The sequence below is a fragment of the Pogoniulus pusillus genome, chromosome 20, assembly GCF_015220805.1.
Source record: "Pogoniulus pusillus isolate bPogPus1 chromosome 20, bPogPus1.pri, whole genome shotgun sequence".
Classification (NCBI taxonomy): Eukaryota; Metazoa; Chordata; class Aves; order Piciformes; family Lybiidae; genus Pogoniulus; species Pogoniulus pusillus.
The window spans coordinates 22908048-22935217 of NC_087283.1; the positions used below are offsets into that span (position 1 = coordinate 22908048).

The 27170-nt window shown below is 61.7% G+C and overlaps 1 protein-coding gene across 5 annotated transcripts; it reads right to left on the reverse strand.

The window, feature by feature from the left end:
• Positions 1 to 288: 288 nt before the first annotated feature.
• ZDHHC1 (zinc finger DHHC-type containing 1) lies at positions 289 to 25443 on the reverse strand. Of its 5 annotated transcripts, none has more exons than XM_064160638.1 (12): positions 25394 to 25443; positions 22669 to 23014; positions 20618 to 20836; positions 19384 to 19559; positions 16725 to 16826; positions 15021 to 15145; positions 13023 to 13181; positions 9990 to 10093; positions 6804 to 6883; positions 6031 to 6121; positions 3804 to 3912; positions 289 to 3144 (listed from the first exon to the last, which is right to left on the reverse strand). In XM_064160638.1, exons 3-12 carry the CDS (start codon positions 20834 to 20836, stop codon positions 2672 to 2674), a joined length of 1638 nt encoding a protein of 545 aa, XP_064016708.1. In that variant the 5' UTR covers positions 22669 to 23014; positions 25394 to 25443; the 3' UTR covers positions 289 to 2671. The 5 variants fall into 5 exon arrangements, with proteins under 5 accessions (XP_064016708.1, XP_064016706.1, XP_064016707.1 ...); XM_064160636.1 differs by having other exon boundaries at positions 3804 to 3924; XM_064160637.1 differs by lacking the exon at positions 25394 to 25443 and adding an exon at positions 23702 to 23737 and having other exon boundaries at positions 3804 to 3924.
• Positions 25444 to 27170: the final 1727 nt, after the last annotated feature.

Genomic DNA, 27170 nt, shown 5'->3' on the forward strand with positions numbered 1-27170 from the left:
TGAGCCCCTGGAGACAGTCATGCCCCAGCTTGTGCCCAGGACTTGCCACCTCAGGACATGTCTGAGGACACTCAGATCCACCCTGCTGCGGGGCAGGACCTGGGCTGCAGTCAGCTCCTGGAGAAGGGAGGTCCCAGCTGGCACCCCCGGGGCCCTGCATCAGGCACTGCTGGCATCCCACTCCCAGGGCCCAAGGTGCGAGGAGCAGTGGGACAGCAGGGGGCAGGGGCTGGGGGAGCACCAAGCAGGATGCTGAGTGCTGCTGCAAAGCAGAGGAGACAAAGCAGCCACGGGCATAGAAAAGTTTACCAGGGCCAGAGCTGCTGAACAGCTCCAGACACCACTCTGCGACTGGCCAGCCAAGAGCTGAGGTCTGCATCCCCTCTGGCTGCCGTGCGGAGGCACTGCCAAGCCTCGGGAACCCCCGGCCCAGCGTTCCTGCAGGCTGGAGTTCCCTCGGGTGGCAGCAGGTGTGAGGAGACACAACTGGAAGGAGCCACCTGGGCTCTGCAGTCTGCTGCTGCTCGGGCTGGGTGCCACGCAGAGGGCACCGCTGGGCACAGCAGCCAGGGCAGCGCTGAGGAGCAGGACCCCAGGCCAGCCCCTCCTGCCACCTGCCCCCGGCAGCCACAGAAGCCTTCCCTTTGTCTCACACAGGTCCATGAAGGCTGCCCAGGCAGGAGGCAAAGCTCAGCCAGCAGAGCACCGGGAGAGGCTCCCACAACAGCCTTGGGTCGATGCTGTCTTGCCAGCCCCTCCCCAGGACTGTCCCAGGGGGTGCTGGGCCTGGATGGTGCTGGCCATGAGCCACACTTGCCCCCAAAGCCCCTCAGCCAAGGGAGGCCTTCCCAGCTCCAGCTTCAGCTCTGAGCTCCTGTTCCTGCCAGGGGCCCTGTGCCCGCTCCACGGAGAGCAGCACTCCTTGGCATGCCCACTGCGTGCTGTGGGCCAGCTGCCAGCACTGGCTGCTGCCCGAGGAGCTGCCCAGGGGCTGGGAGGCTTCCAGCACAGAACCATGGAATGGTTTGGGTGGGAAGCAACCTCCAAAGCTCACCCAGTCCAACCCCCTGCAGCCAGCAGGGACATCCCAACCAGAGCAGGCTGCTCAGGGCCACCTCAAGCCTCGCCTTGAATGTCTCCAGGGCTGAGGCCAGCACCACCTCCCTGGGCAGCCTGTGCCAGTGTTCCAGCAGCCTCACTGTGGGGAGCTTCCTCCTGATGGCCAACCCAGCTCCAGACACCCTCCTGCCCCTCTGCTGAAGGCAGCTCTCTGGGAGAAAATTCAGCCTCAAGCTCTGGGTGGACTCTGGGTGGAGCTGAGAGCGGCACAGAAGGCAGCATGAGGGGCACCAGCTGGGCTGGGCATCGTAGCTGGGAGCCCTGCCTGCCCGGCCTGGCTTGGCACTACCCAAGGAACAGCTCACTCCAGACCTCCTGTCCTGCTCTCAGCCATTTCTGGGCAACACTCTGAGCTGCTGGGGCCTGCCCTGAGCTGTCAGGGGCTGCCCTGAGCTGTCGGGGGCTGCTCTGAGCTGCTGGGGGCTGCCCTGAGCTGTCAGGGGCTGCCTTAAGCTGCTGAGGACTGCTCTGAGCTGCTGGGGGCTGCCCTGAGCTGCTGAGGACTGCCCTGAGCTGCTAGGGGCTGCCCTGAGATGCTGGGGGCTGCCCTGAGATGCTGGGGGCTGCCCTGAGCTGCTGGGGGCTGCCCTGAGCTGTCAGGGGCTACCCTGAGCTGCTGGGGGCTGCCCTGAGCTGCTGAGGACTGCCCTGAGCTGCTGGGGGCTGCCCTGAGCTGTCAGGGGCTACCCTGAGCTGCTGGGGGCTGCCCTGAGCTGCTGGGGGCTGCCCTAAGCTGCTGGGGGCTGCCCTGAGCTGCTGTGCCAGGATGAGGGACAATGGCTTTGAGCTGGCAGCGAGGAGACTGATAGTGGAGGACAAAATTGTTGTCAGTGAGGGTGGGCAGAGGCTGGCACAGGTTGCCCAGGGAGGTTATGGAGCACACAACCTCCCTGGAGGTGTTCCAGGCCAGGCTGGGCTGGTGGGAGATGCCCCTGCCCATGGCAGGGAGTTGGCACTGGATGGTCAAACCATGCTGCTGGTGCTGGGCTTGGCTTGAGGGTGCACAGTGGAAAGTGGTCTTAGGGAGAGGGCAGACCTGAGGTTACTCCTGACCTGAAGCCCCTGTGCATGGCCCAAAGGCTGCCGGGGGGGCAGGAAGGGGGGGGGGGTGGGGGGAGTTGGTTTCCAGGGAACAGCAGAGCTGCAGCATTGCTCTTCCCGTGGCAGCAGGGGACAGCCCTTTCCTTCTGGAAAGCTCTTCCAGCTCTCCCTTCCTCCTGCCCTCAAGGTTGCCCCCAGCCTGCAGCGAGGCAAAGCCTGTGGTCAGTGCAGAAAAGCCTCAGCTGCAGGCTGGTGGCAACCACACGGTGCAGGGAGGAGCTCCTCAGCCCTCTCCGGAGGGCTGGCACCGCAGCGAGGGCAGGCTTGTCCCGGCAGACCGTTCCCTCCTGGTGAGGAGCGTGGGACTGGGCTGCCAGGTCCTGCTGGCTGCGGGAGGGGCAGCAGCGGCAGCGCTGCAGGGAGCCGTCCGCCGCCGCCGGGCTGGGCAGCACCAGCCGCAGGGAGGCTGCTGCTGGAGCCCTGCCAGGAGGAGAAGCTGCACTCCTGTCCCTCATGCAGGGAGCCTCTCTGCCCCCGTGCCGCTCGCTGCTGCGGTCCCTGCCTGCGCCTGAGGGCCCCCAGGCTCCCCACTGCTCCTGCTCACAAACACGGCAGGGAGCTTGGGCAGGAGGTGCAGATCTGCCACCTGCTTGTCCTGCTGGCAGCTCTTCCTCTTGGCCTTGTGGCCAGCTGACAGCTTCCTCTTCCTGCCGCCTCTGGGCTTCTCCGTGTGCCCGGCAGAGTGCTGGGGGGCGCTGGAGCTGTCTGTAGGAGGCTCAGGAAGGGTCACGCTCCCAAGGCCAGTCTGAGGCACAGGAAGCTCATCCATGGATTCAGTGGGCACCCAGGGATGCTCAGCTGCAGGCTCTGCTGCCTGCAGCAGGCTGATGCTGCTGGGAGGCCCAGCAGGTCTCAGAGCAAAAGCTGGCACACGGAGATGAAGGTTGTTGGCAGCTGAGGTGGCAGCAGCCGTGGCTGGGAAGGCTGTGGGTGGGAAGAGAGGAAAGCTTAAGGAGTGGGAGATCCCTCAGCCCACCCAGACCCTGCCCAGCCCAGGACTGCCATGGCAACCAGGCACCCCAGCACGGGCTTGGAAGGGACCTCTGGCACCTCCCACTCCAAGCCCCTGCCCCAGCAGGGCACCCACAGCAGCCTGCCCAGCAGCACAGTGCCCAGCTGGGATGGAAGCTCTGCAGAGACTCCACAGCCTCTCTGGGCAGCCTGCTCCAGCTCTCCAGCACCCTCACACCAAGCAACTTTCTCCTCCTGCTCAGAGGGAACCTCCTGGGTGCCACTTTGTGCCCACTGCCCCTTGCTCTGTCCCTGGGCACCACTGAGCAGAGTCTGGCCCCAGTCTCTTGCCCCCACAGCTCCTTCAGCTCTTGCTGAGCACTGCTCAGCTGCCCTCTGGGGCTGCTCTTCTCCAGCAGCCCCAGGTCTGAAACTGTGCAGAGTTCTCCAGCCAGCAGTGCACCAAAGCCTGCCCCCTGCAGAGCATCCCCAAGCCCTCAGGAGCCTTCATTGTCCTTCCTTAGGCAAGAGACCTTCTGCCATTGCTGCCTCCCCAAGACACATTTCACCTCCGTGTCCCAGCGACCAGAACTCCACTCCAGAAGCAGAGAAGCTGCCTGGGGCACTCTCACCTGGCTGAGGGTCTGGGGGTGAGGCCCAAGGCCTGGGCGGGGTCCCAGCTCTGCTGCCCACTGCTGAGGAAGGAGCCTTCTGTGTCCTCTTTCTTCCTTTCTTCTGTGGCTGTGAAGTGACCTAAGCGGCCCAGGAGAAGGAGTCAGGGCAGGGCAGAGCCTCAGGCAGGGCTTAATTCCTGTCCCTTCTGAACTCCTCCTCCAGGGCTTAGTGAGGAGGAGGGACAGAACCAGAGTCACATCCTTCGTGGGTGGAAAGGACTTCCCAGATCCTTCAGCCCAACCCTTACCCAGCACTGCCAGGGCACCACCAACCCATGGCCCCCAGCACCACAGCTCCATAGCTCTGGAACCCCTCCAGGGATGGGGACTCCAGCACTGCCCTGGGCTTGACAACCCTTTGGGGAAGGAATTGTTCCTCATGGCCAACCTAAGCCTCCCCTGGCACAATTCCAGCCCAGGTCCTCTCCTCCTATCCCCTGAGCCCAGGGGGCAGAGCCCAGCCCCAGCTGGCTGCAGCCTCCTCTCAGGGAGCTGCACAGAGCAATGAGCTCTGCCTCAGCCTCCTCTGCCCCACACTGCACACCCCCAGCTCCCTCAGCTGCCCCTCCCCAGCCCTCTGCTCCAGACCCTTCCCCACCTTTGTCCTTCTCTGGACCTGCTCCAGCCCTCAGTGTTCTTCCTAGACACCCAGCACTCAAGCTGTGCCCTCAGCAGTGCCCATCCCAGGCACCTGCATCCTGGCACCCACCCCTCAGGTACTTGCAGGCACTGCTCAGGTCCCCTCTCAGCCTTCTCCTCTCCACACTACCCAGCCCCAGGGCTCTCAGCCTTCCTCCACAGCAGAGATGCTCCAGGCCCTTCAGCATCCTCACACCTCCCCTGCACTCTCCCCAGCTGGTCCCTGTCTCCCTTATCCCTGGCTCTGGACTGGACAGCACCTTCTGTGTGACAAGGACATCTGAGTGGCTTCTGGAAGTGATCTCACAGCTCAGGACTGAGCTTGGCCACCAGAACCCAGCCTGGATTTGTGCCTGGGGTTGGCCCAACCCAGGTGCAGGACCTGGCACTTTGACTTGAGGAACTTCACACAGTTGGTACCAACTTTGTTGCCCTTCTCTGGACCTGCTCCAGCCCTCAATGTCCTTCCTGGAGTGAGAGGCTCAAAACTAAACTCAAGCTGTGCCCTCAGCAGTGCCAGCCCAGGGGCACAATCCCTGCCCTGCTCCTGCTGCCCACACCACTGCTGGTCCAGCCCAGGCTGCTGCTGCCCTGAATGCCCACCTGGGCACCCCCTGGCTCCTCTTCAGCTGCTGCCACCCAGCACCCCCAGGGCTGCCTTTTCTGCTGGGCACTTGCCAGCCTCTCTGCCCCAGCCTGGAGCCCTCCTGGGGTTGCTGTGCCCCAGGTGCAGGACCCAGCCCTGGGCCTTGTTGAACCTCATCCCATTGGCCTCAGCCATGGGGGCAGCCTGGGCAGAGCCCTCTGCAGACCCTCCCTGCCCTGCGGCAGACCCACACTGCCACCCACTCTGGTGCCAGCTGCAGACATATTTGATCCCCTCCTGTATTCTCAAAGCAGAAGGGTGGAGCAGAAAACAGCCTCAGAGCTCCTGCAAACCCCAGCTGAAAAGCAATTTTTCCTACCAGCTACACCACATTGATTAATTAGCCTGGAGAAAAGGAGGCCATCAGCACCAGCTGCCATTTGGGCATCTGGGCACAGCTGAACACCAAGAGGGCAGAAAAGCTGACCTGAAGAGATGTTTCCTAGGCTCAGGTTTCCCCTCCAGACACCACCCAGGGCAGCTCCAGATTTGGCTGCACACACTGCTGGGCTTTGCTCTACAGGATGCTGCAGAGCCTCTCATGGTAGCAGAGTGCTCACTGGGCTGGCAATGCAACAGCAAGCCCCTGAGCTCCAGCTGGGCTGAGGGCACTGCAGGCCCTGAGCACAGCTCTGGGCTGAGACAGGAGAGGCCACTTGGACACAGTGCCCTGCAGGTACAGGCCAGGAAGGAGGAGACCTCAGGTCCCAGTGCCCAGGGGTTGTGCTGTGCTGGGACTGAGCTTCTGACCTGAGCAGGGACTGTGCTGGGACTGTGCTGCTTACCTGAGCAGGCAGTGTGCTGTGCTGGCAGTGTGCTGCTTACCTGAGCAGGGACTGTGCTGGGACTGTGCTGCTTACCTGAGCAGGCAGTGTGCTGTGCTGGCAGTGTGCTGCTTACCTGGGCAGGGAGCAGGGAGTGTGGAGAAGGGAGGTCAGGAGAGCTCTTGCCGGGGTCAGCCTGGTGGCGGCAGGCGCAGGGCTCTGAAGAGCTGAAGCACAGCCCAGATGTAGAAGCTGCCTCCCCTGGGGCACACCTGAGCCCTGCTCTGCTTGCACGGAGCCCAAGCACTTCCTTCCCAGCCCAGCATTCCCAGCAGCCACTTTTTCCTGTGTGGAATGGGAAGGTTTTCCTCTCCCCTTTCCCCCGGGGACAGCAGTTAACAGGAGGAGGAACAATTCCAGGTCAGGTCGGTTGGGGCTCTGAGCAACCTGCTGACCAAACCAGTCTGGGAGGGACTTTTGGCAAGGGCTGGCAGTGCCAGGCTGAGGGACAATGGCTGTGAGCGTGGAAAGAAGTAGAAATTGTTGGCAGTGAGGGTGGGCAGAGCCTGGCACAGGCTGCCCAGGGAGGTTGTGGAGCACAGAAGCACAGAATGGGATCTTTGATGTGATCTTTGATCCTATTCTGTGCTTCTGTGCTCCACAAACTCCCTAGAGGTGCTCAAGGCCAGGCTGGATCAGGCCTTGAGCACCTTGGGCTGGTGGGAGCTGTCCCTGCCCATGGCCTTTAAGGTCCCTTCCTGCAGGAATTTACCCTCCTGAACCACAGATGCCACCAGGCCTGGCTCCAAAAACCGCTGCCCCCTCTCTTCCTGAGGCCCTTTTGTCTTAGGGGCTGAACTCCCCTCCACCACCTGCTGCTGAGAGCCTCCCAGCCATGACTTTATTCACCCTTGTCTTGCTGCTGAGAACTCCTCTGCTGGGCTGCCAGGGTCAGCACTGCCAGGCTGGGCCAGCACCAAGCCTGCTTCCTGCAAAGGAACCAACAAGAGAGCAAGGAGGGGGTCAGCATTTTGGGGAGCAGCATGGACACAGAGGGAGTTTCACTCCAGAGATGTCTTCTTCTTCCCCCTTCCCCAGCCACACTTCACCCACTTTAGAATTAGTTTAGCTTGGGAAATCTCTCCCCCAGATCATGGAGTCCAAGCAGCAACCTGGCACTACCAGGGCACCACTAAACCATGCAGTCCAAGCAGCAACCTGGCACTGCCAGGGCACCACTAAACCATGCAGTCCAAGCAGCAACCTGGCTGGCACTGCCAGGGCACCACTAATCCACAGCCCTCAGCAGCACATCTGCATGGCTTCGGAAGCTCTCCAGGGATGGAGACTCCATCGCAGCCTGCTCCAGAGCTTCACAGCCCTTCTGGGGATGAAATCATTCCTTATGTTCAAGCTAAGCCTCCTCTGGTGTAACTTAAGGCCACTTCCTCTCAGCCTACCCCTTGCTCCTTGGCAGAACAAAGTGACCTGCACTTACAAGCAGGACTCTGCCACTTAAGGAGATGAAAACCTCAGTGTGAGGGAAGGAGAAGTCCCTGACTCACTCCTGTAGCTCAGGCAGTGTCTCCTGGTGCCCTTCCAGCCCTGCCAGCACTGCTGTGGCCTCCTCCATCCTGTTCTGCAATGAACTGAGAGGGTCAGTGCCAGGTGTTTTGTTACCTCTGGAGTATTTGTGCCAGCTTGGTGGCTTCTGGGCCATCTGAACCACCCAAGCGTGCCAGAGCAGGGCTTGGGGAGGTGCTGAGGAGGATTTAAACAGCACATAAGAAGCCTACAACTGAACAAGAATCCTTTAACCCAAAGAGAGCAGAGTCTGAAGCACAGACAAAAGTGGCACAAGGGAGCCAAGAGCAGCACCCAAGCTGGAGGAAGGCTCAGAAGCCAGCAGCTCCTTTTCCCCCCTGCACTGAATGCACAGGCAAAGGCAGAGTGGCAGAGGAGGATTCCCAGGTCCTGCCTGCAGCCCTTAGCTGAGTGACAAAGGCTTTCTGTGCTCAGGCTGCAGAAGGCTGCAGGCTGTGAGGGGCAAGGCACTTGCTGTCCTCCAGGCTGTTTGTTTGTGTTTAGCTCTGGTTGCTATGTCAGGCACAAGGCAGAGCTGCTGCCTTCACTTTTTTTTCCCCTTCCCCTTCACAATATCACTGAGCATCATCCAGCCCTCTCCTGCTCCCTGGGGCCCTCCCTGAAACACAGAGCTCCTTCTCCCCACGTGTCTGTGATAAGGAGCAGCACAGAGAGCAGATGAGTGAATGACTCCATCCCAGCCACACAGGCACACAGAGCCCAGCCCCATCCAGCTCTATTTTCAGGCTCAATCAAAGTTCAGCCAGTAGGAAGTGATTAAAGGGTTGTGATTGTTTTCATCTTCATGGTAAGCAAAGCTCAGTGAGACCAAGGCCCAAATATTTTGGTTGCCATGGAAACTTCAACTCCAAGTTCTGCTGCTCAAAGGCAGGACACAAAATGCACATGAAAAGCTGAAGGCTTCCATGTTCTCAGTGCCCTCCGAGGTCTTTAGCAGTGCTCTGGGCAAGGGGGCTGAGGGCACCCCCAAGGCAGTCTGCAGCTGGCATCAGAGTGGGTGGCAGTGTAGGTCTGCTGCAGGGCAGAGAGGCTGTGCAGAGGACTCTGCCCAGGCTGCACCCATGGCTGAGGCCAATGGGATGAGGTTCAACAAGGCCCAGGGCTGGGTCCTGCACCTGGGGCACAGCAACCCCAGGAAGGCTCCAGGCTGGGGCAGAGAGGCTGGCAAGTGCCCAGCAGAAAAGGCAGCCCTGGGGGTGCTGGGTGGCAGCAGATGAAGAGGAGCCAGGGGGTGCCCAGGTGGGCATTCAGGGCAGCAGCAGCCTGGGCTGGATCAGCAGTGGTGTGGGCAGCAGGAGCAGGGCAGGGATTGTGCCCCTGGGCTGGCACTGCTGAGGGCACAGCTTGAGTTTAGTTTTGAGCCTCTCACTCCAGGAAGGACATTGAGGGCTGGAGCAGGTCCAGAGAAGGGCAACAAAGTTGGTACCAACTATGTGAAGTTCCTCAAGTCAAAGTGCCAGGTCCTGCACCTGGGTTGGGCCAACCCCAGGCACAAATCCAGGCTGGGTTCTGGTGGCCAAGCTCAGTCCTGAGCTGTGAGATCACTTCCAGAAGCCACTCAGATGTCCTTGTCACACAGAAGGTGCTGTCCAGTCCAGAGCCAGGGATAAGGGAGACAGGGACCAGCTGGGGAGAGTGCAGGGGAGGTGTGAGGATGCTGAAGGGCCTGGAGCATCTCTGCTGTGGAGGAAGGCTGAGAGCCCTGGGGCTGGGTAGTGTGGAGAGGAGAAGGCTGAGAGGGGACCTGAGCAGTGCCTGCAAGTACCTGAGGGGTGGGTGCCAGGATGCAGGTGCTAGGGTGAAGGTGCCAGGCTCTTTGGGTGGTGCTCAGTGGCAGGACCAACAGGTCTGAGCAGGTTCCAGCTGAGCATGAGGAGAAAGTTGTTTGGTGTGAGGCTGCTGGAGGCCTGGAGCAGGCTGCCCAGGGAGCCTGTGGAGTCTCCTGCTCTGCAGAGCTTCTAAACTCCCCTGGATGTGCTCCTGTGTGCCCTGCCCTGGGTGCCCCTGCTCTGGCAAGGGGTTGGACAGGATGATCCCCAGAGGTCCCTTCCTACCTCACCATCCTGTGATCCTCTAAGTCCCACTGATCCTCCAGTGCCACTCTTCAGCCACCTTCCTTCATGCTGAGCCGTGTGGCTGCTTGGGGACCCAGAGGTGAGGGAGCTGGACCAGCCCAACAGGAGCTCAGCTCTGAGGTCTACCAAAGCTGCTTCCCACCCAGAGCAGCTCCCCATGACTGCAGGGAACAGCTGTGCTGGCACCAGAGAAGCCAGCCCTAGTGGTGCAGGGAGAGGGTGGGTGGCATGGATTCCTCTGAGAGCAGTGCTTGCCATGCCCAGAGTGCTCTCTGAGTGCCAGGCCTCAGTCCTGCTCACACCCCAAGTCAGCCTTCAGCAGCTGCCTCTGCAGTGTGGAGGTGGCCCAAGGGAAGCCAGGCTGGCAGCGTGGCCAGGCCGTGCTGGCGCTGAGAGGGGCTGGGAGCAGCAGTACCTGAGTGGGGGGCAGCTGGGAGGGCTCCAGCTGCAGCTCGGACTCCTTCACCTGCTGCAGGCGCTGCTGCAGGACGTACTCGTAGGTGCTCAGCTTGTTCCACACTGGCAGGGGAGAGAGAAGCAAGGTCAGGGCAGGCAAGGCTGGCAGCAGCAGCCCGGGAACGCAGACCCTGCAGGGGCACTGCGAGCGCGGACGGGCAGCTGGGGGCGTCAGCCTGCAGACACTGGGGGGACCTCAGCGCTGCCTTCCCGGACCTGAAGGGATCCCGCAGGAAGGCTGCAGAGAGACTTCTGCTGCGGGCGACCAGAGCCAGGACAGGGGGGAACGGTCTGGAGCTGAGGGAGAGCAGGGGCAGAGTGGAGCTGAAGCAGCAGCTCCTCACTGCCAGAGTCTCGCAGCCCGAGGCAGCTGCCGGCGGCGGCGCAGGAGCAGGGGCAGCTCCTCCCGGCACGGAGCGCCCCCCGGTGCCAGCTGCACGCAAAGACAGGACCAGCCCCGCTCTGCCCAACGGAGCCGCAGCGCCACAGCAAGATGCCAGCTGGCAAAGCCCCCCGGGAGCACCCAGCCCGGCCCACAGCCCTGCTCTGCAAGGCTCACCCTAAGCCATGGCCCCAGACCACCTTCAAACACAGCCAGTCTTGGTGACTCCAGCACCTCCCTGGGCAGCTCATGCCAGTGCCTGATCACTCTTTCCCTTGTGTCCAGTCTAACCCTGCCCTGCTGCAGCTTGAGGCCATTCCCCCTTGTTCTGTCACTGTTTACTTGTGATCAGAGCCCAGCAGCAGCCTCTCCACAGCCTCCTTGCAGGTGGTTGCAGACAGCCATGAGGTCTGCCCTCAACCTCCTCTGTTCCACACTACCCATGCCCAGCTCCTTCAGTTTCTCCTCATCAGATTTGTTCTCCAGGCCCTTCCTTGCCCTCCTCTGCACTGGCTCCAGCACCTCTGCATGCCTCTTGTGCTGAGTGACCAAAACTGAACACAGCTCTCTAGGTGTGGCCTCACCAGAGCAGAGTCCAAGGGCACAATCCCCTCCCTGCTCCTGCTGGGCACAGCGTTTCTGATGCCAGCCAGGATGCCTTTGGCTTTCTGTGCCACCTGGGCACATTGCTGGCTCACATTCAGCTGCTTGTCCATTGCCACCCTCAGGTCCCTTTCTGCAGGCAGTTTCCAGCCACACTGCCCCAAGCCTGTAGTGCTGCTTGGGATTGTTGTGGCCCAAGTGCAGGACCTGGCACTTGGCCTTGCTGAAGCTCCTCCCATTACCACTGGCCATGGATCCAACTTGTCCAAGTCCTCTGCAGAGCTTCCCTGCCCTCTTGGTGATCAACACTGCCACCCAACTTGGTGCCACCTGTGAGCTCACTGCCAGCACACTCTGTGTCTGCATCAAGGGCACCAATAAGGATGCCAGGCAGAAGTGGTTCCAACTCTGAGCCCTGGCTGCCAGCTGCACCCAGCTCCTCTCTTGGGGTCATTTGGGCCCTTCTGCCCATCAGTGCTTTAAACCCAGTGATCCTTCTCCGTGCAGGAGGGACCCTCTGGGAGCAGCCCCAGCTTGGCCATGCTCTTAGTGCTTCTGCAGTGCTGCATGAAGCTGTGGCAGCTCCAGGCACAGCCACCAGAGGAACGGTAATGGCTGTGGGCCTGGACAAGGGCATGGAGGTGCCATGGAAACCTCTGCTTCAGCTCCCACTTCAGCTCTGTAAGGCAGGACTGAAATGGCTCTGGAAAGCAGAAGGCTCCACCTCATCAGAGCTGGGGCTGCTGCTCCTTAAGAGCTTTAGCAATGCTCTGGGCAAGGGGGCTGAGGCACCCACACGAAGTTTGCAGATGGCACCAAATAGGGTGGCTCCTCGGGCACCCCCTGCCACCCCCAGAGCCCTCAGCATGTGGAGAGAGAGGATCCTGCCCCTCTGCTCTGCTGAGACCTCACCTGCACTGCTGTGTCTAGCTAAGGGGCCCCAGCACAAGGACCTGGACCTGCTGGAGAGGGTCCAGAGGAGGCCACAGAGATGCTCAGAGGCTGGAGAAGCTCTGCTGTGGGCACAGCCTGGCAGAGTTGGGGCTGTGCAGCCTGGAGAGGAGAAGGCTCCAGGCAGAGCTCAGAGCTGCACTTCAATACCTGCAGGGGAGCTGCAGGCAGGCTGGGGGAAGGACTGCTCAGAAGGGGCTGTGGGGACAGGCTGAGGGCAATGGTTTGGAGCTGGAGCAGGGCAGACTTAGGTTGGGCATCAGGAGGGAGTTGTGCCCAGGGAGGGTGGGGAGAGCCTGGCACAGGCTGCCCAGGGAGGTGCTCGAGGCTCTGTCCATGGAGACATCCAGGCTCAGCCTGGCTGTGTCCCTGTGCAGCCTGCTCTGGCTGGAGCTGTCCCTGCTGCCTGCAGGGGGTTGCAGAGGATGCCCCCGGAGGGTCCCTTCAGCCATGTGCAGTCTGTGGAGCTGTGCCAGCCCCCAGCCCCCTGCACCCACCCTGGGCTCACCTCCCTGCAGCAGTGCAGCTGCAAGCCCCTTGGCAGCACAAACTCTTTTTGTCAGAGCTGCTGCTCCCACACCCCCCAGCTGGGCACCGGGGGGCCCTGTGCCAGGCAGGGCCCTGCTGCTGGGGCACATCAGGGGACTGCCACACTCTGCCCTGGCAGGTGAGGAACCAGATGCCAGACCCTGAGGGGAGCCAGCAGGAGGGCTGGGGTGCCATGGCCTCCCTGTGTGCCCAGCCCATCCAGCCCGATGCCAGCTCTGAAGCTGTGACACTGCTATTGGGGTGCAGCTCAGCACCATCCAAGCTCCTCTGGGCTCAGGCAGAACTAGGCCCTCCCAGCAGCACTGGGGGGCAGAGGGAAGAACACTGAGAGGAGCTCCACATTGCAGGGGGCTGGGGCAAGCCAGCAGGACCATGCTGAAGTCACCTCTTGGCCCTTAGCAGGGCAGCCTTGCTCAGGGGCATCTGCTGGGGGACACAGAGCGCAGAGGCAGCTGAGGGAGCCAGGGGAGAAGGAAGTGAGGCTGCAGGGGAGAGGCAAACACCTACTGAGATAGATGTGGAAGGCCAGGAGATGGCCCAGCAGGATGACTGTCAGCAGGCTGAGCAGGATGAAGATGCCAGCAGTGAGCAGAAGGGCCCAGGCCCGGGTCTGCAGGGGAGCTGCAGGCAGGAACAGGAACCAGCAGTCCGTGCGGTTCCTCAGCGCTGCAACACAAGAGAGGCAGCTCAGGAGCCTGCCCAGGGCTGGCTTGGGTGGGAAGGGGCCTCCAGAGGACACCCAGCCCAGCCCCCTGCAGGCAGCAGGACGTCCTCCCCCGGAGCAGGCTGCTCCCAGCCCTGTCCAGCCTGACCTCTGTCAGTTCAAACCATCCCCCCCTTGGCCTGCCACAACAGACCCTGCTCAGAAGCCTGTCCCCAGCTTTCTTAGAGGCTCCTTGGAGCACTGCAAGGCCACCAGAAGGTCTCCCTGGAGCCTCTCCTCTCCAGGCTGAACACCCCCAACCCTGCCAGCCTGGCTCACAGCAGGGACATCCTCCCCTGCAGCAGGTGGGAAGGGACCTCCAGAGCCCATCCAGTCCTACCCCTGCACCCAGCAGGGACATCCTCCCCTGCAGCAGGTGGGAAGGGACCTCCAGAGCCCCTCCAGTCCTACCCCTGCCCCCAGCAGGGACATCCTCCCCTGCAGCAGGCTGCTCCCAGCCCTCTCCAGCCTCACCTTCAATGTCTCCAGGGATGAGGCCCCAAGCACCTCCCTGGGCAGCCTGCTGCAGTGTTCCAGCAGCCTGCTGGGGCAGAGCTTGTTCCTCACATCCAATCTCCATCTGCTCTGCTCTCCTCCCAGACCACTGCCCCTGCTCCTGCCCCTGCAGGCCTTTGGGCACAGTTCCTCTGCAGCCTCCTTGCAGCCCCTTCAGGCTCTGGCAGCAGCTCAGAGGTCCCCCTGGAGCCTTCTCCCCAGGCTGCACCCCCCCAGCTCCCTCGGCCTGTGCCCACAGCAGAGCTGCTGCAGCCTCAGCATCACCTTGGTGACTGCCACTAAACTTCCCAGCTGCAGAGCTGAGAGCTGGAACTGAGCCACCCTGAGCCTGCAAAGCCTGCAGGGAGGGGCAGGAGCTCCGTGGGGATGGATTCCCCACTCAGCTGAGCAGAGATGCTCCTCTGGAGCCTGAGCCACAGCATGGGTGGGGCTGGAAGGGACCTCAAAGCTCAGCCGTGGGCAGGGAGCACCTCCCAGCAGCACAGGCCTGATCCAGCCTGGTCCTGAGCACCTCCAGGGAGGTTGTGGAGCACAGAAGCACCAAATGGGTCTTTGATCTTTGATCCCATTCTGTGCTTCTGTGCTCCACAACCTCCCTGGGCAAACCTGTGCCAGCCTCTGCCCACCCTCACTGCCACCTGCAGCCTTACCTCAACCACCCTGACAGCTGCTGGAGACACCCCCCCCATTCCTGCTGGATGTATCTGGGGGGGTAAGGACCCTTGGCAGCAGCTGGGACAGATGAGAAGTCAGGTCCCCACCAGGGTGAGGGCCAGGGGTGGGCACAATTAGCTTGTGCCAAGCTGGCAGCAGGTGCCAACCAGCTGAGCCAGTGATTCTGAGAGAGTGGCTCAGGCTAGCAAAGGACCTCAGAGATCTACTGCAGCCCCCTGCCTTGGGCAGGGACACTTCCCACCAGCACAGGCTGCTCAAGGCCTTACCCAGCCTGGCACTGAACACCTCCAGGGAGGTTGTGGAGCACAGAAGCACAGAATGGGATCAAAGATCACATCAAAGATCCCATTCTGTGCTGCTGTGCTCCACAACCTCCCTGGGCAGCCTGTGCCAGGCTCTGCCCACCCTCACTGCCAACATTTTCTTCCTCCTCTCCACTCTCCCTCTCCCCTCTCCCAGCTCAGAGCCATCCTCCCTCCTGGCACTGCCAGCCCTTGCCCAAAGCCCTCTCCTGGCTTTCCCGTGGGAGTGAGGATGGGAGCCCTCAGACCCCCCGCCCGCGGAGCCTGTCGGCAGGTTCCCAGCACAGCCAGCAGGAGTCCTGCAAGTACCATCAAAGTGCTGGTCGGAGCGAAGCAGCCCAGGGTCCAGGAAGAACTCCACGAAGATGTAGCAAGCAACCAGCAGCAGGAGCCCAAGGCCCAGGAGAGCTGAGAGCACAGAGTTCAGGAAGTGCCTGCAGAGAGGGTGAGGAGGGAGAGCCTTCAACATCACCCCCCACAACTGAACCCCACCTCTGGCAGAAGCTCACAGGCTGCTTTGGGTGGGAAAGGACCTTTCAGGGACCCTGCACTCAGCCAGGGCAGGCTGCTCACAGCACAACCAACCTCATGGTGCCAGCCAGGGGGCAGCTCCCACCTCTCTGGGCAGCCTGGGCCAGGCTCTGCCTACCCTCAGTGCCAAACATTTCTCCCTTCACTCCCAAGCTCCCTCTCTCAGTTCCAACCACCCCCCTTGGCCTGGCACCACAGGACCTGCTCCAGAGGCTGCCCCCAGCTCTCCTGGAGTCCCTCCCAGCACTGCAAGGCCACCAGAAGGTGTCCCTGGAGCCTTCTGCTCTGCAGGCTGCACCCCCCCAACTCTGCCAGCCTGGCTCACAGCAGAGCCCTGCCAGCCCTGCCAGCCCTGCTGTGGCCTCCTCTGGCCCTGCTGCAGCAGGTCCCTGTCTGTGCTGTGCTGAGCACTCCAGAGCTGCCCCAGCCCTGCAGGGGAGGTCTCAGCAGGCTCAGCAGAGCAGCAGAATCCCCTCCCTGCCCCTGCTGCCCACACAGGGCAGGGCAGGGCTGGCAGCACTCAGTGCCAGCTCATCTCCAGCTCTGCACCCCAGCACCCCCAAGCCCTTCTGCTCAGGGCTGCTCCCCAGCCTGCCCTGACCCTGGGGGAACCCAGGCCTTAACAACTTAACACCCAGGCCCTCCACGTGGTTTCAGTGCAGGGAGGTAATTAGCAAAGCAACCATCAGAGGTCACCTCCTCATTAGCTTAAAGCTGGCCCGGAGCGGAGGTGCCTCCGTGCTGCTGCCACCTGGCAGGCTCCTGGGGAGAGCACAGAGCCGGATGCTGACTGTGCCAGAGATGGGAACTGCCTGCCCATGGCTCTATTCCCCCTGCAGCTCTCAGGAGCATCAAGGACACCCAGGGACCATCCCATAAGCTCCTCCTAACACCCAGCACCAGGGGTACCTGCTCTGCCTGGGAGATGTTCAGCTCCCAAACCCTGAGTGTGGTTCTCATAGATCCACAGCATGGGTCGGGTTGGAAGGGACCTCAAAGCTCAGCCAGGACCAACTCCCATGCCATGGGCAGGGGCATCTGGCACCAGCACAGGCTGCTCAGGGCCTCATCCTGCCTGGCTCTGAACACCTCCAGGGAGGTTGTGAAGCACAGAATGGGATCAAAGATCACAGCAAAGATCCCATTCTGTGCTGCTGTGCTCCACAACCTCCCTGGGCAACCTGTGTCAGACTCTGCCCACCCTCACTACCAACATTTTCTCCCTCCTCTTCCCTCTCCACTCAGAGCCATTGTCCCTTGTCCTGTCACAGCCTGGTTTCCTGTGGGGCCCTCTTTGACCCCTGCTTGTTAGAGCATCACAATTCCCACTGGCACTGCTCCACCTCATTTTTTCTCCTGACGGACTTTACCCAGTCAAAGTGGCTGGGCACAGAGGGCAGGGAGCTGCAAGGGGCTGACAGTGGTGTGCTGCAGTGGTGTGCTGCAGTGGTGTGCTGCAGTGCCACACTGCCAGGCTCTCACCAGTAGTTCCTCTCTCCCACGCAGTTGTTGAGCCACTTGCAGTGGTGATCGAAGCCACAGACGCATTTGTTGCAGGTTCCACAGTGCTTGGACTTGGCACTCCTGGCAGGGACAGGCTGCAGTCAGCCAGTGTGCTGCCACCATCCCCTGCCACCCCACTCCCACCCAGAGGTCAAACCAGCCAGTGTGCTGCCACCATCCCCTGCCACCCCACTCCCACCAGAGGTCAAACCAGCCAGTGTGCTGCCACCATCCCCTGCCACCCCACTCCCACCAGAGGTCAGGCAAACCAAAGAGTGCTTTAGGTTGGAAAGGATTTCAAAGCTCAGTCAGTTCCAACCCCCCCTCGCCATGGGCAGGGACATCTCCCACCAGCACAGGGGGCTCCGAGGCCTCATCCAGCCTGGCCTGGAACACTTCCAGGGAGGTCGTGGAGCAGGGAAGATCAAAGATCCCATTCTGTGTTCCACAGCCTCCCTGAGCAACCTCTGCCAGTGTCTCCCCACCCTCAACCTCTGCCAATCTCTCCCCACCCTCACTTCTTCCTAACATCCAGTTTCAATCTCCCCTCTGCCACTTCAAACCCATTCCTCCTCCTCCTCTCATTCCCAGACCTTGTCCATAGTCCCTCCCCAGCCCTCCTGTAGCCTCCTTCAGCTCCTAGAAGGCCACTCCAAAGTCTCCTCCAAGCCTTCTCCTCTCCAGGCTGCACAGCCCCAACTCTCTCAGCCTGTGCTCACAGCAGAGCTGCTGCAGCCCTCTCAGCATCTTGGTGGCCTCCTCTGGGCTCACTCCAACACTTCCATGTCCTGCTCCTGCTGGGGGCTCCAGAACTGCCCCCAGGACTGCAGGTGGGGTCTGAGGAGAGCAGAGCCAAGGGGCAGAATCCCCTCCCTTGCCCTGCTGCCCACACTGCTCTGGCTGCAGCCCAGCACGGGGCTGTGTCTGGGCTGCACTCACACTGCAGGCTCCTGTTGAGCTTCTCATCAGCCCAGACCCCCAGGAGCAGTGAGAAACCCTTCCCTGCCCAATGAGATTGGCCACACTCACCCTCACACAAGGGTTTAGGGGCCTCCCAAAGGGCATCCAGTCCAACCCCCTGCACCCAGCAGGGATTTGGATGAGGCCTCGAGCAGCTGAGTGGAGCCAGGAGGTGTCCCTGCCCATGGTGGGGAGCTGGGAGTAGATGAGCTCTGAGGTCCCTGCCAACCTAAGCCATTCTGTGAGCTGTGGCAGGTTGCCCAGAGCTTTGTCCAGCCTCACCTCAACCATCCCCACCTGCCTGGGCAACCTGCTGCAGTGTTCCAGCAGCCTCATGGTCCTGGAGTCCAGCACCACTCAGTGCCCAGCAGAGAACTTCAGGTCACTGTTGTGATCTCCTCTGGACATGCCCCAACAGGGTCATTTCTGGGGTGGCAATGCCAAACACCACCAAATGTGCCTTGCAGGGGGCTGGGGGGAATTTGGGGCTCCCCAGCCTCTGCCCTTTGCCAGTTCCACAAGATGTGATGCTACTGTCAGCAATGCCAGCACCTCCTGCCAGTGTGCCAGCAGCTGGCCAGGCACAAGCACACAGCTGCTCCTTCTCAGCCCAAACTCTCCTTATGTGGAGCAGAGCAGAGGCACAGCAGCACAGAAGCCCTTGGGTTGGCAAAGCCCTGTCAGGTCGCTGGCTCCAAGCACTCTGGAGCTGTGCCAAGGCTGGTGCTAAAGCAAGGCCCTCAGCACCACACCTCTGCAGCTGCCAAACACCTCCAGGGATGAGGACTCAGCCACAGCCCCACAGCTGGCACTGGGCTGGAAGGGACCCTCCAAGGTCACCTTGTCCACCCCCTGCTGTTGGGATGGGCTGGGCACACAGGGAGGCCATGGCACCCCAGCCCTCCTGTCGGCTCCCCTCAGGGTCTGGCATCTGGTTCCTCACCTGCCAGGGCAGAGTGTGGCAGTCCCCTGATGTGCCCCAGCAGCAGGGCCCTGCCTGGCACAGGGCCCCCCGGTGCCCAGCTGGGGGGTGTGGGAGCAGCAGCTCTGACAAAAGGAGTTTGTGCTGCCAAGGGGCTTGCAGCTGCACTGCTGCAGGGAAGTGAGCCCAGGGTGGGTGCAGGGGGCTGGGGGCTGGCACAGCTCCACAGACTGCACCTGGCTGAAGGGACCCTCCGGGGGCATCCTCTGCAACCCCCTGCAGGCAGCAGGGACAGCTCCAGCCAGAGCAGGCTGCACAGGGACACAGCCAGGCTGAGCCTGGATGTCTCCATCGACAGAACCTCAAGCACCTCCCTAGGCAGCCTGTGCCAGTCTCTTCCCACCCTCCCTGGGCACAACTCCCTCCTGATGCCCAACCTAACTCTGCCCTGCTCCACTTCCAAACCATTGCCCTCAGCCTGTGCCCACAGCCCCTTCTGAGCAGTCCCTCCCCAGCCTGCCTGCAGCCCCCCTGGTCACTGCTGCAGTGCCTGAGAACCTCTTCAGTGCAGAGAGGGCAGCAGGAGAGCACAGCCCCAGACACTGCAGGGGAGCAGGCCCATGCAGACACCTGCCAGCAGGCAGGACCCACCCAGCTGAACCCTGAACTGGTGCTGCAGTGCTCCAGAGGCTCCCATCCCATCCCAGCCTGAGCACTGGGAGAGGTGTGGTGTGGAAGGGGCCAGCAGGCACTTACACATCCACGTCACAGACGTGGCAGTGATGGTTCTCGATGATGTGTGCATGCTGGCCACGAGTGAAGGTGGCCACAGGCCCCAGGTAGTTCTTGTCTCTCACGTTTGCATCTGCAGGGTCAATGGAGACTGCACTGAGATGGACAATTAAATGGTAGAGAAAGCAAACCCCTGGGCACTGGGGAACAGAGTTAAGGACTGTAGAAGGTGTTTAAGGCAGGCTCAGAGCTCCAGAGAATGGGCTGGGTTGGAAGGGACCTCAAGGACCACCCAGCCCCAACCCCCTGCCAGGGGCAGGGACACCTCCCCTTGAGGTGCTCAAGGCCTCATGCAGCCTGGCCCTGAACACCTCCAGCCAGGGGCACTCCACCACCTCCCTGGGCAGCCTCTGCCAAGCCCTGACCACTGCACCAGCAGAGACATTTCTCCTCCTCTCCAGCCTAAGCCTCCCCTGCCACAATTCCAGCCCAGGTCCTCTCCTCCTATGCCCTGAGCCCAGGGGGCAGAGCTCAGCCCCAGCTGGCTGCAGCCTCCTCTCAGGGAGCTGCACAGAGCAATGAGCTCTCCCTCAGCCTCCTCTGCCCCACACTGCACACCCCCAACTCCCTCAGCTGCCCCTCCCCAGCCCTCTGCTCCAGACCCTTCTCCACCTTTGGTGCCCTTCTCTGGACCTGCTCCAGCTCCTCAATGTCCTTCTGGGAGTGAGAGGCCTAAAGCTGAGCCCAGGATTCAAGCTGTGGTCTCAGCAGTGCCCAGCCCAGGGGCACAATCCCTGCCCTGCTCCTGCTGCCCACACCACTGCTGATCCAGCCCAGGCTGCTGGTGCCCTTCTTGCTCACCTGGGCACCCCCTGGCTCCCCTTCAGCCTCTGCCACCCAGGTCCTTCTGAGAAGGTGTGAGCTATGGCTGCCCATCACACCCCACAGGGGCTTTTGGAGCATGACTGCTTCCAGCCCGGCAGCACGGCTGGAGAATGCAGAAAGAAGACAGAGCAGCAGAAGCAGGCAGCAGAAGAGCCTCAAAGCCAAACCCAGCAGAGAGTGAGGAAGGAGACAAGCAGGAGGTGAGGACCTGCCCAAAGCTGAAGGGCAGAGGTAGGATCTCAAAGGAAGTGGTTTCACAGGCAAGAGAAGATCCAGGCTAGGTCCTGGCTCAGCTTTCTCCTCTGATCACCTTCCCTGAAGCCCTCCCTGACATTTTATCCCAGCCCAAATTCTCCTCTTGACCAAAGGATACAACATAGCCAGCCAGCAGCCAGTGGTGGGGCAGGAGGGGCACCAGGATGCCAAAGCCCACCAGGGCATAGAAGAGGTAGAGCAGCCAGGCAGTGACCTGGAAGAGGTGCAGGGGCCAGCTCCAGCCATTCCTCCGGGCGCGCTGGCCCTGCCGCTCCGCCGCAGCCCGGCCCAGAGTCTCTGCAGCTATCTTGTTGGGAGGCTTCTTGCAGATGTTCATCTACAGGAGGGGGAGACAGGGCAAGAGGAAACCTTGTGAGACAGCAACCGTGGCACTGAGCCCTGGCCTGGCTGCTGCCAGCTGCACAGGACGCTGGGGAGGCTGAGATGGTGACACAACCAAGGGCAGACTGCACACAGGGTGTGAGGGGTAGGGACAGAGGACAAAAGAGCTGGAGGTGAGGAGAGTGAGGCTGGAGGGGAGGAGGAAGTTGCTGAGCAGGAGAGTGGGGAGAGGCTGGAATGGGTTGCCCAGGGAGGGGGTTGAGGCCCCATGGCTGGAGGTGTTTGAGGCCAGGCTGGCTGAGGCTGTGTGCAGCCTGCTCTAGGGTAGGGTGTCCCTGGGCATGGCAGGGGTTGGCACTGCCTGCTCCTTGTGCTCCCTTCCAGCCCTGCCTGATTCTATGATTCTATGAAAAGCCAAAGCCACACTCTGCAGGAGGTGCTGATGTCTGTCTGGAGCAACAGCCCAGGCCTGAAGGCAGGGTGTGCCAGTCTGCAGGGAGCTAGGCCTTCCCTGAGGGGGCAGAGCAAAGGGCTTGTGGAGCTGTGCCCTGGGGATGTGCTCATGGCAGAAGGCTCTTGAGGATGAGGGCAGAACAAATGCTCTGTGGGTTTGGGGAATGGGTTGGAAGGGATCTCAAAGCTCAGCCAGTGCCAACCCCCTGCTATGGGTGGGGACACCTCCCACCAGCACAGGCTGCTCGAGGCCTCATCCAGCCTGGCAATGAACAACTCCAGGGAGGTTGTGGAGCACAGAAGCACAGAATGGGATCTGTGCACATTCTGTGCTTCTGTGCTCCACAACCTCCCTGGGCAGCCTATGCCAGAGCCTCCCCACCCTCACTGTCAACTATTTCTTCCTCCTCTCCACTCTCCCTCTCCCCTCTCCCAGCTCAGAGCCATTCTCCCTCCTCCTGGCACTGCCAGCCCTTTCCCAAAGTCCCTCCCCAGCTCCCCTCCAGCCCCTTCAGGCACTGCAAGGCTGCTCTCAGCTCTCCCTGCAGCCTTCTCCTCCCCAGGCTGCACAGCCCCAACTCTGCCAGCCTGTGCCCACAGCAGAGCTTCTCCAGCAGCCTCTGAGCATCTTTTTTTCCCAGGCCAAGCTCTCCTTCCAACTCGGGCACAGAAGCATGGTGAGAGGCAGTGGCCCCACTGGAGCACCTGGCCTGGAGCTGCACTTTCACACCACAGTACCACCACAACAGGAACTGCTTTGGCAGGCCCAACAGAGGGAGAAGGACTAGAAACTGAGAAAGTGAACTTCCAGGACAATAGTGGGGAAAGAAGGAATTGCTCCACAGGTTCCTAGAGGAACAGAGCACTAAGTGCCACGTGCAGGACCTCCACGGAGGAAGCAGCTTGATTATTTAGCTGTCCTAAAATCTGAGCTCTCCTGGCAGGAAAGGACAAGATCTAACTGCAGAGCTGAGTCAAAACAGTGCCTGGGGAGCTGCTGCTGTTTCTCCTTCCTGCTTGTACAGCAGCTCCCCACTCAGAAGCCATTGCTCCTCCTGCTGCATTATCAGTTGCTGCTTTCTGCTTCCCACAGTGCCAGGAGGAGCTGTGAACAGGGGCTGGGCTGCTCTGCTTCACAGAGAACTTGGGGGATGCAGATACCAAGCAGGACAGCAGAGCAGCAGGTCAGGGGCAGCATCACAGACGGGCACCAGGAAGCTGCCCTGGACCTGAGCTGACTCAAGCGACCTCTGCACCACCTTTGCTGCTCCTTAGCAACTACAGGGAGTTAAGCTAACACCCAGCAGGGCTAAGCAGTTTGAATTCAGTTGCACAGCAGTGTGCTGAAAGGAAAGGAAGGGCACTCTGGCTTACCTGTGGTGTTGGTGATGATGGCACCCCAACAGTCCTGCCTCAGCCCCAGGCAAGGCGCTGGAAATGCCTTTTGGGGTCAGCTGGCAGAGAAGCAGTGGGTAAGGGAATGTGACTGCTGCTGAGCAGCTCTTGGTGCTGAGCAGCTCTTGGTGCTTACAGTTGACTCGAGAAGCAGGCTGGAAGCAAGGAAGTCCTAACTGCGAAGCCAGCAGCATCTGCCTGCACCCCTCACTGACACTGCCCCGTGGCAGGCAGAGCTCGTCAGGGGTGAGCAGGAGTTACTCCTCAGGTGATGCTTCCCCCAGAGAAGTTGGTGAGCACTTGCTCGGGCATCCCCCTGAGCTACCTGCCACAGAGAACAAGAAGATGAGTGAAGGAAATGTCCAAATGTCTCCTTTCTACTAAGCAGAGCCCGGGTGGGGGAGCCAGGCCCAGGCAGCCCCTGGCACCAGCTGGGCTAAGGGTTTTGTTACTCAGTACAACTAAACCACCTTGTTAAAAAGCTTTGGTACACTTGGGCTGTAAACTGCCACTAAAGCTGAGTTAAGGCAGCTCCTGCCTGAACTGTCCCTGAGGCTTAGAATGGTTTGGGTGGGAAGGGACCTTTCAGGGTCCTCAGCAGGGACAGCTGCAGCCAGGGCAGGCTGCTCACAGACACAACCAACCTCATGGTGCCAGCCAGGAGGCAGCTCCCACCTCTCTGGGCAGCCTGGGCCAGGCTCTCCCCACCCTCAGTGCCAAACATTTCCCCCTCCTCTCCACTCCCAAGCTCTCTCATTTCAAACCACCCCCCCTTGGCCTGCCACCACAGGACCTGCTCCAAAGGCTGTCCCCGACTCTCCTGGAGTCCCTCCCAGCATTGCAAGGCCACCAGAAGGTGTCCCTGGAGCCTTCTGCTCTGCAGGCTTCACCCCCCCAACTCTGCCAGCCTGGCTCACAGCAGAGCCCTGCCAGCCCTGCCGTGGCCTCCATCCCACAGCCTGCCACAGCAGTGCCTGTCTGCCAGCAGACCCTCAGGGAGGCAGGAAGCCACCTGCAAGGCTCCACTTGTCACATTCCAGACACAGAGCTCCTCTTGCCATGCCCTTACAGCTCTGCAGCTTCTCTTGCAGCTGATTCCCCTCACTCCCCTGATCATGGTGGAAAACAGAGCCAGGTGTGAAGGTGCTGGAGGGTACAGCACCTCCTGCTCCTGGCTGGGTGCTGTGCACCCCAGATGTGCCCAGCACTCCCTCCTGTGTAGCGGCAAAGAGCACAGAGACCTCCACAGCACTTCAGGCTGGAAGAACCACGGAGGAGTTTCACACAATCATAGAAGCAGCTCCAAGCTCACCCATCCCAACCTGGCACCCAGCCCTAGCCAAGCAACCAGACCATGGCACTCAGTGCCAGCCTAGCACCCAGCCCTGCCCAAACAACCACACCATGGCACTCAGTGCCAACCTAGCACCCAGCCCTGCCCAAACAACCACACCATGGCACTCAGTGCCAACCTAGCACCCAGCCCTGCCCAAACAACCACACCATGGCACACAGTGCCAACCTAGCACCCAGCCCTGCCCAACCAACCACACCATGGCACTCAGTGCCAACCTAGCACCCAGCCCTGCCCAACCAACCACACCATGGCACTCAGTGCCAACCTAGCACCCAGCCCTGCCCAACCAACCACACCATGGCACTCAGTGCCAAGCTAGCACCCAGCCCTGCCCAAACAACCACACCATGGCACTCAGTGCCCAGCCAGCCTTGGCTCCAACCCACCCCACAACCTCTCTGGGAAGCCCATGCCAGTGCCAATCACTCTCTCTGCCAGCAGCTTCCTCCTCACAGCCAGCCCACACCTGCCCTGACACAGCTTCAGCCTGGGGCCCCTTCTGCTGCTGCTGCCTGCCTGGCACCAGAGCCCAACCCCACCTGGCTACAGCCTCCCTGCAGGCAGCTGCAGGCAGCAATCAGCTCTGCCCTGAGGCTCCTCTGCTGCAGCCTGCACCCCCCCAGCTCCCTCAGCCTCTCCTCACAGGGCTGTGCTCCAGGCCCCTCCCCAGCCTTGCTGCCCTTCTCTCAGCACCTTCCAGCACCTCAGCAGCTCTCTGCAATTCAGGAGCCCACAGCTGGACACAGCACTCCAGGGCTGGCCTGAGCAGGGCTGGGCACAGGGGCACAAGATCCTCCCTTCTCCTGCTGCCCACACTGCTCCTCAGCCAGCCCAGGATGCCACTGGCTCTGCTGCCCACCTGGGCACACTGCTGCCTCCTCTGCAGCTGCTCTCTCACAGCACCCCCAGGGCCCTCTCTGCCTGCCTGCTCTCAGCCCCTCTGGCCCCAGCCTGCACTGCTGCTTGGGGCTGCTGTGGCCAAAGTGCACAACCTGCCCTTGGCCTTGCTCAGTCTGCCCTTGCTGGCAGCAGTTGTTGGGTGGTCTCTGGGAGGACCCACAGGGTTCTGCCCATGCCAGGCTACGAGGGCTCAGGACTGATTGGTGGGAAGAGACCTTTCAAAGTCCTCCAATCCATCCCCCAGCCATCAGGGTTCACTCAAGCAGCGCAGACGGCGAGGAGGAGCTGAGCTGCAGCTGGCTGCTCGCTAGCCAAGGTCGCCACAAGTCACCTAAGGCAGCTGTCAGCTTGGCCCCTTCGGCTCCTCCGCCAGCGGGCAGCGGCGGGCACAGGCCGGGGAGGCGCCGGGTGCCCCCTCCCGCTGCCGCAGCACCTCCGTTTCCTCACCTTCTCCCCGCAGAGGCGGTTAGGAGCGGCCCCGGCCCCGGCCCCGGCCCCGCCTCATGCCCGGGCGGCTAACGGCGGCCTCCCACTCGAGGCCACACGGCAGCCCACGGCTCCTCCGGCGGGCTCAGGCCGCTGGCACCGGCGCCATGGCAACGGACGGGGCCTACGGCGCGGCGAGAGGGACACAATGGCCAGCGCGATCCGGCGGCGGGGAGCCCCCGCGCCTCCGGGGGACGGCGCCGCTGGGGACCCGCGGCAGCCCCGGCGGGGAGCTCTACCGGCCTGTATGTGCGAGATAACAGCCCAGGGAGCACTTACCGGGGGCTTTGCCCTTACCGGGGGGGTTTGCCCCTACCGGGGGCTTTGCCCTTACCGGAGGCTTTGCCCTTACCGGGGGGGTTTGCCCCTACCGGGGGCTTTGCCCTTACCGGAGGCTTTGCCCTTACCGGGGGGTTTGCCCTTACCGGGGGGGTTTGCCCTTACCGGGGGGGTTTGCCCTTACCGGGGGGGTTTGCCCTTACCGGGGGGTTTGCCCTTACCGGGGGGGTTTGCCCTTACCGGGGGGTTTGCCCTTACCGGGGGGGTTTGCCCTTACCGGGGAGTTTGCTGCCGTTTCTGCTGGAGTCAAGCAAACTGAAGGGCAGTCCCTAGTGAAGCGGTGGAGTCCCCGGGCCTGAAGGTGTTTCAGTGCCACGGACGTGTGGGCTAAGGAAGCAGACTGGCACCAGCCTCGGAAGGGTTAGAGAACGGCTGGCAGAGTTGGGGCTGTGCAGCCTGGGGAGGAGAAGGCTGCAGGGAGAGCTGAGAGCAGCCTTGCAGTGCCTGAAGGGGCTGCAGGGGAGCTGGGGAGGGGCTTTGGGCAAGGGCTGGCAGTGCCAGGAGGAGGGAGAATGGCTCTGAGCTGGGAGAGGGGAGAGGAGGAAGAAATTGTTGTCAGTGAGGATGGGCAGAGACTGGCACAGGCTGCCCAGGGAGGTTGTGGAGCACAGAAGAAGATCCCATTCTGTGCTTCTGTGCTCCACAACCTCCCTGGAGATGTTCAATGCCAGGCTGGAAGAGACCTTGAGCAGCCTGTGCTGGTGGGAGGTGCCCCTGCCCATAGCAGGGGGTTGGCACTGGCTGAGCTTTGAGATCCCTTCCAACCCCAACCCATTCCATGAACCTATGATCCTCTCCTTCCCATGGCAGCCTCTTTTCTCGGTGGGCAGGGGCCAGCTGTGGATTTTTGTGCCTGAGCCCAGCCAGCCCAGCCCCGAGGGCAGCTTCCCCCTCCCCTCAGCACCGCAGCCCCAGGAGCTGGCAGAGCGAGCGGATGGCAGCAGCGGCCGTGGGCACACAAGGAGGCCTTTATGGGCTGCCTGAGGGCTGTGCACAGCAGAGGCTTTGTGTGAGGGGCACCGACAGAGCCCAGCCAGCCGCATGCCTGAGAAGGCTTCTGTGTGTGCAGGGAAGGTGTCCCAGGGCAGCCTGTGCTTCGTCTGCTGTCCCCAAAGGCCCTTATCACCTTTTCAACCTCCAGCTGCTGATGGCTCTCCAGATTCACATCCTCACAGGCTGCCCACGGCTGGAAGGGACCCTCCAAGGGCACCTTGTCCTCCCTGCAGGCAGCAGGGACAGCTCCAGCCAGAGCAGGCTGCACAGGGACACAGCCAGGCTGAGCCTGGATGTCTCCATCGACAGAGCCTCGAGCACCTCCCTGGGCACCCTGTGCCAGGCTCTCCCCACCCTCCCTGGGCACAACTCCCTCCTGATACCCAACCTAACTCTGCCCTGCTCC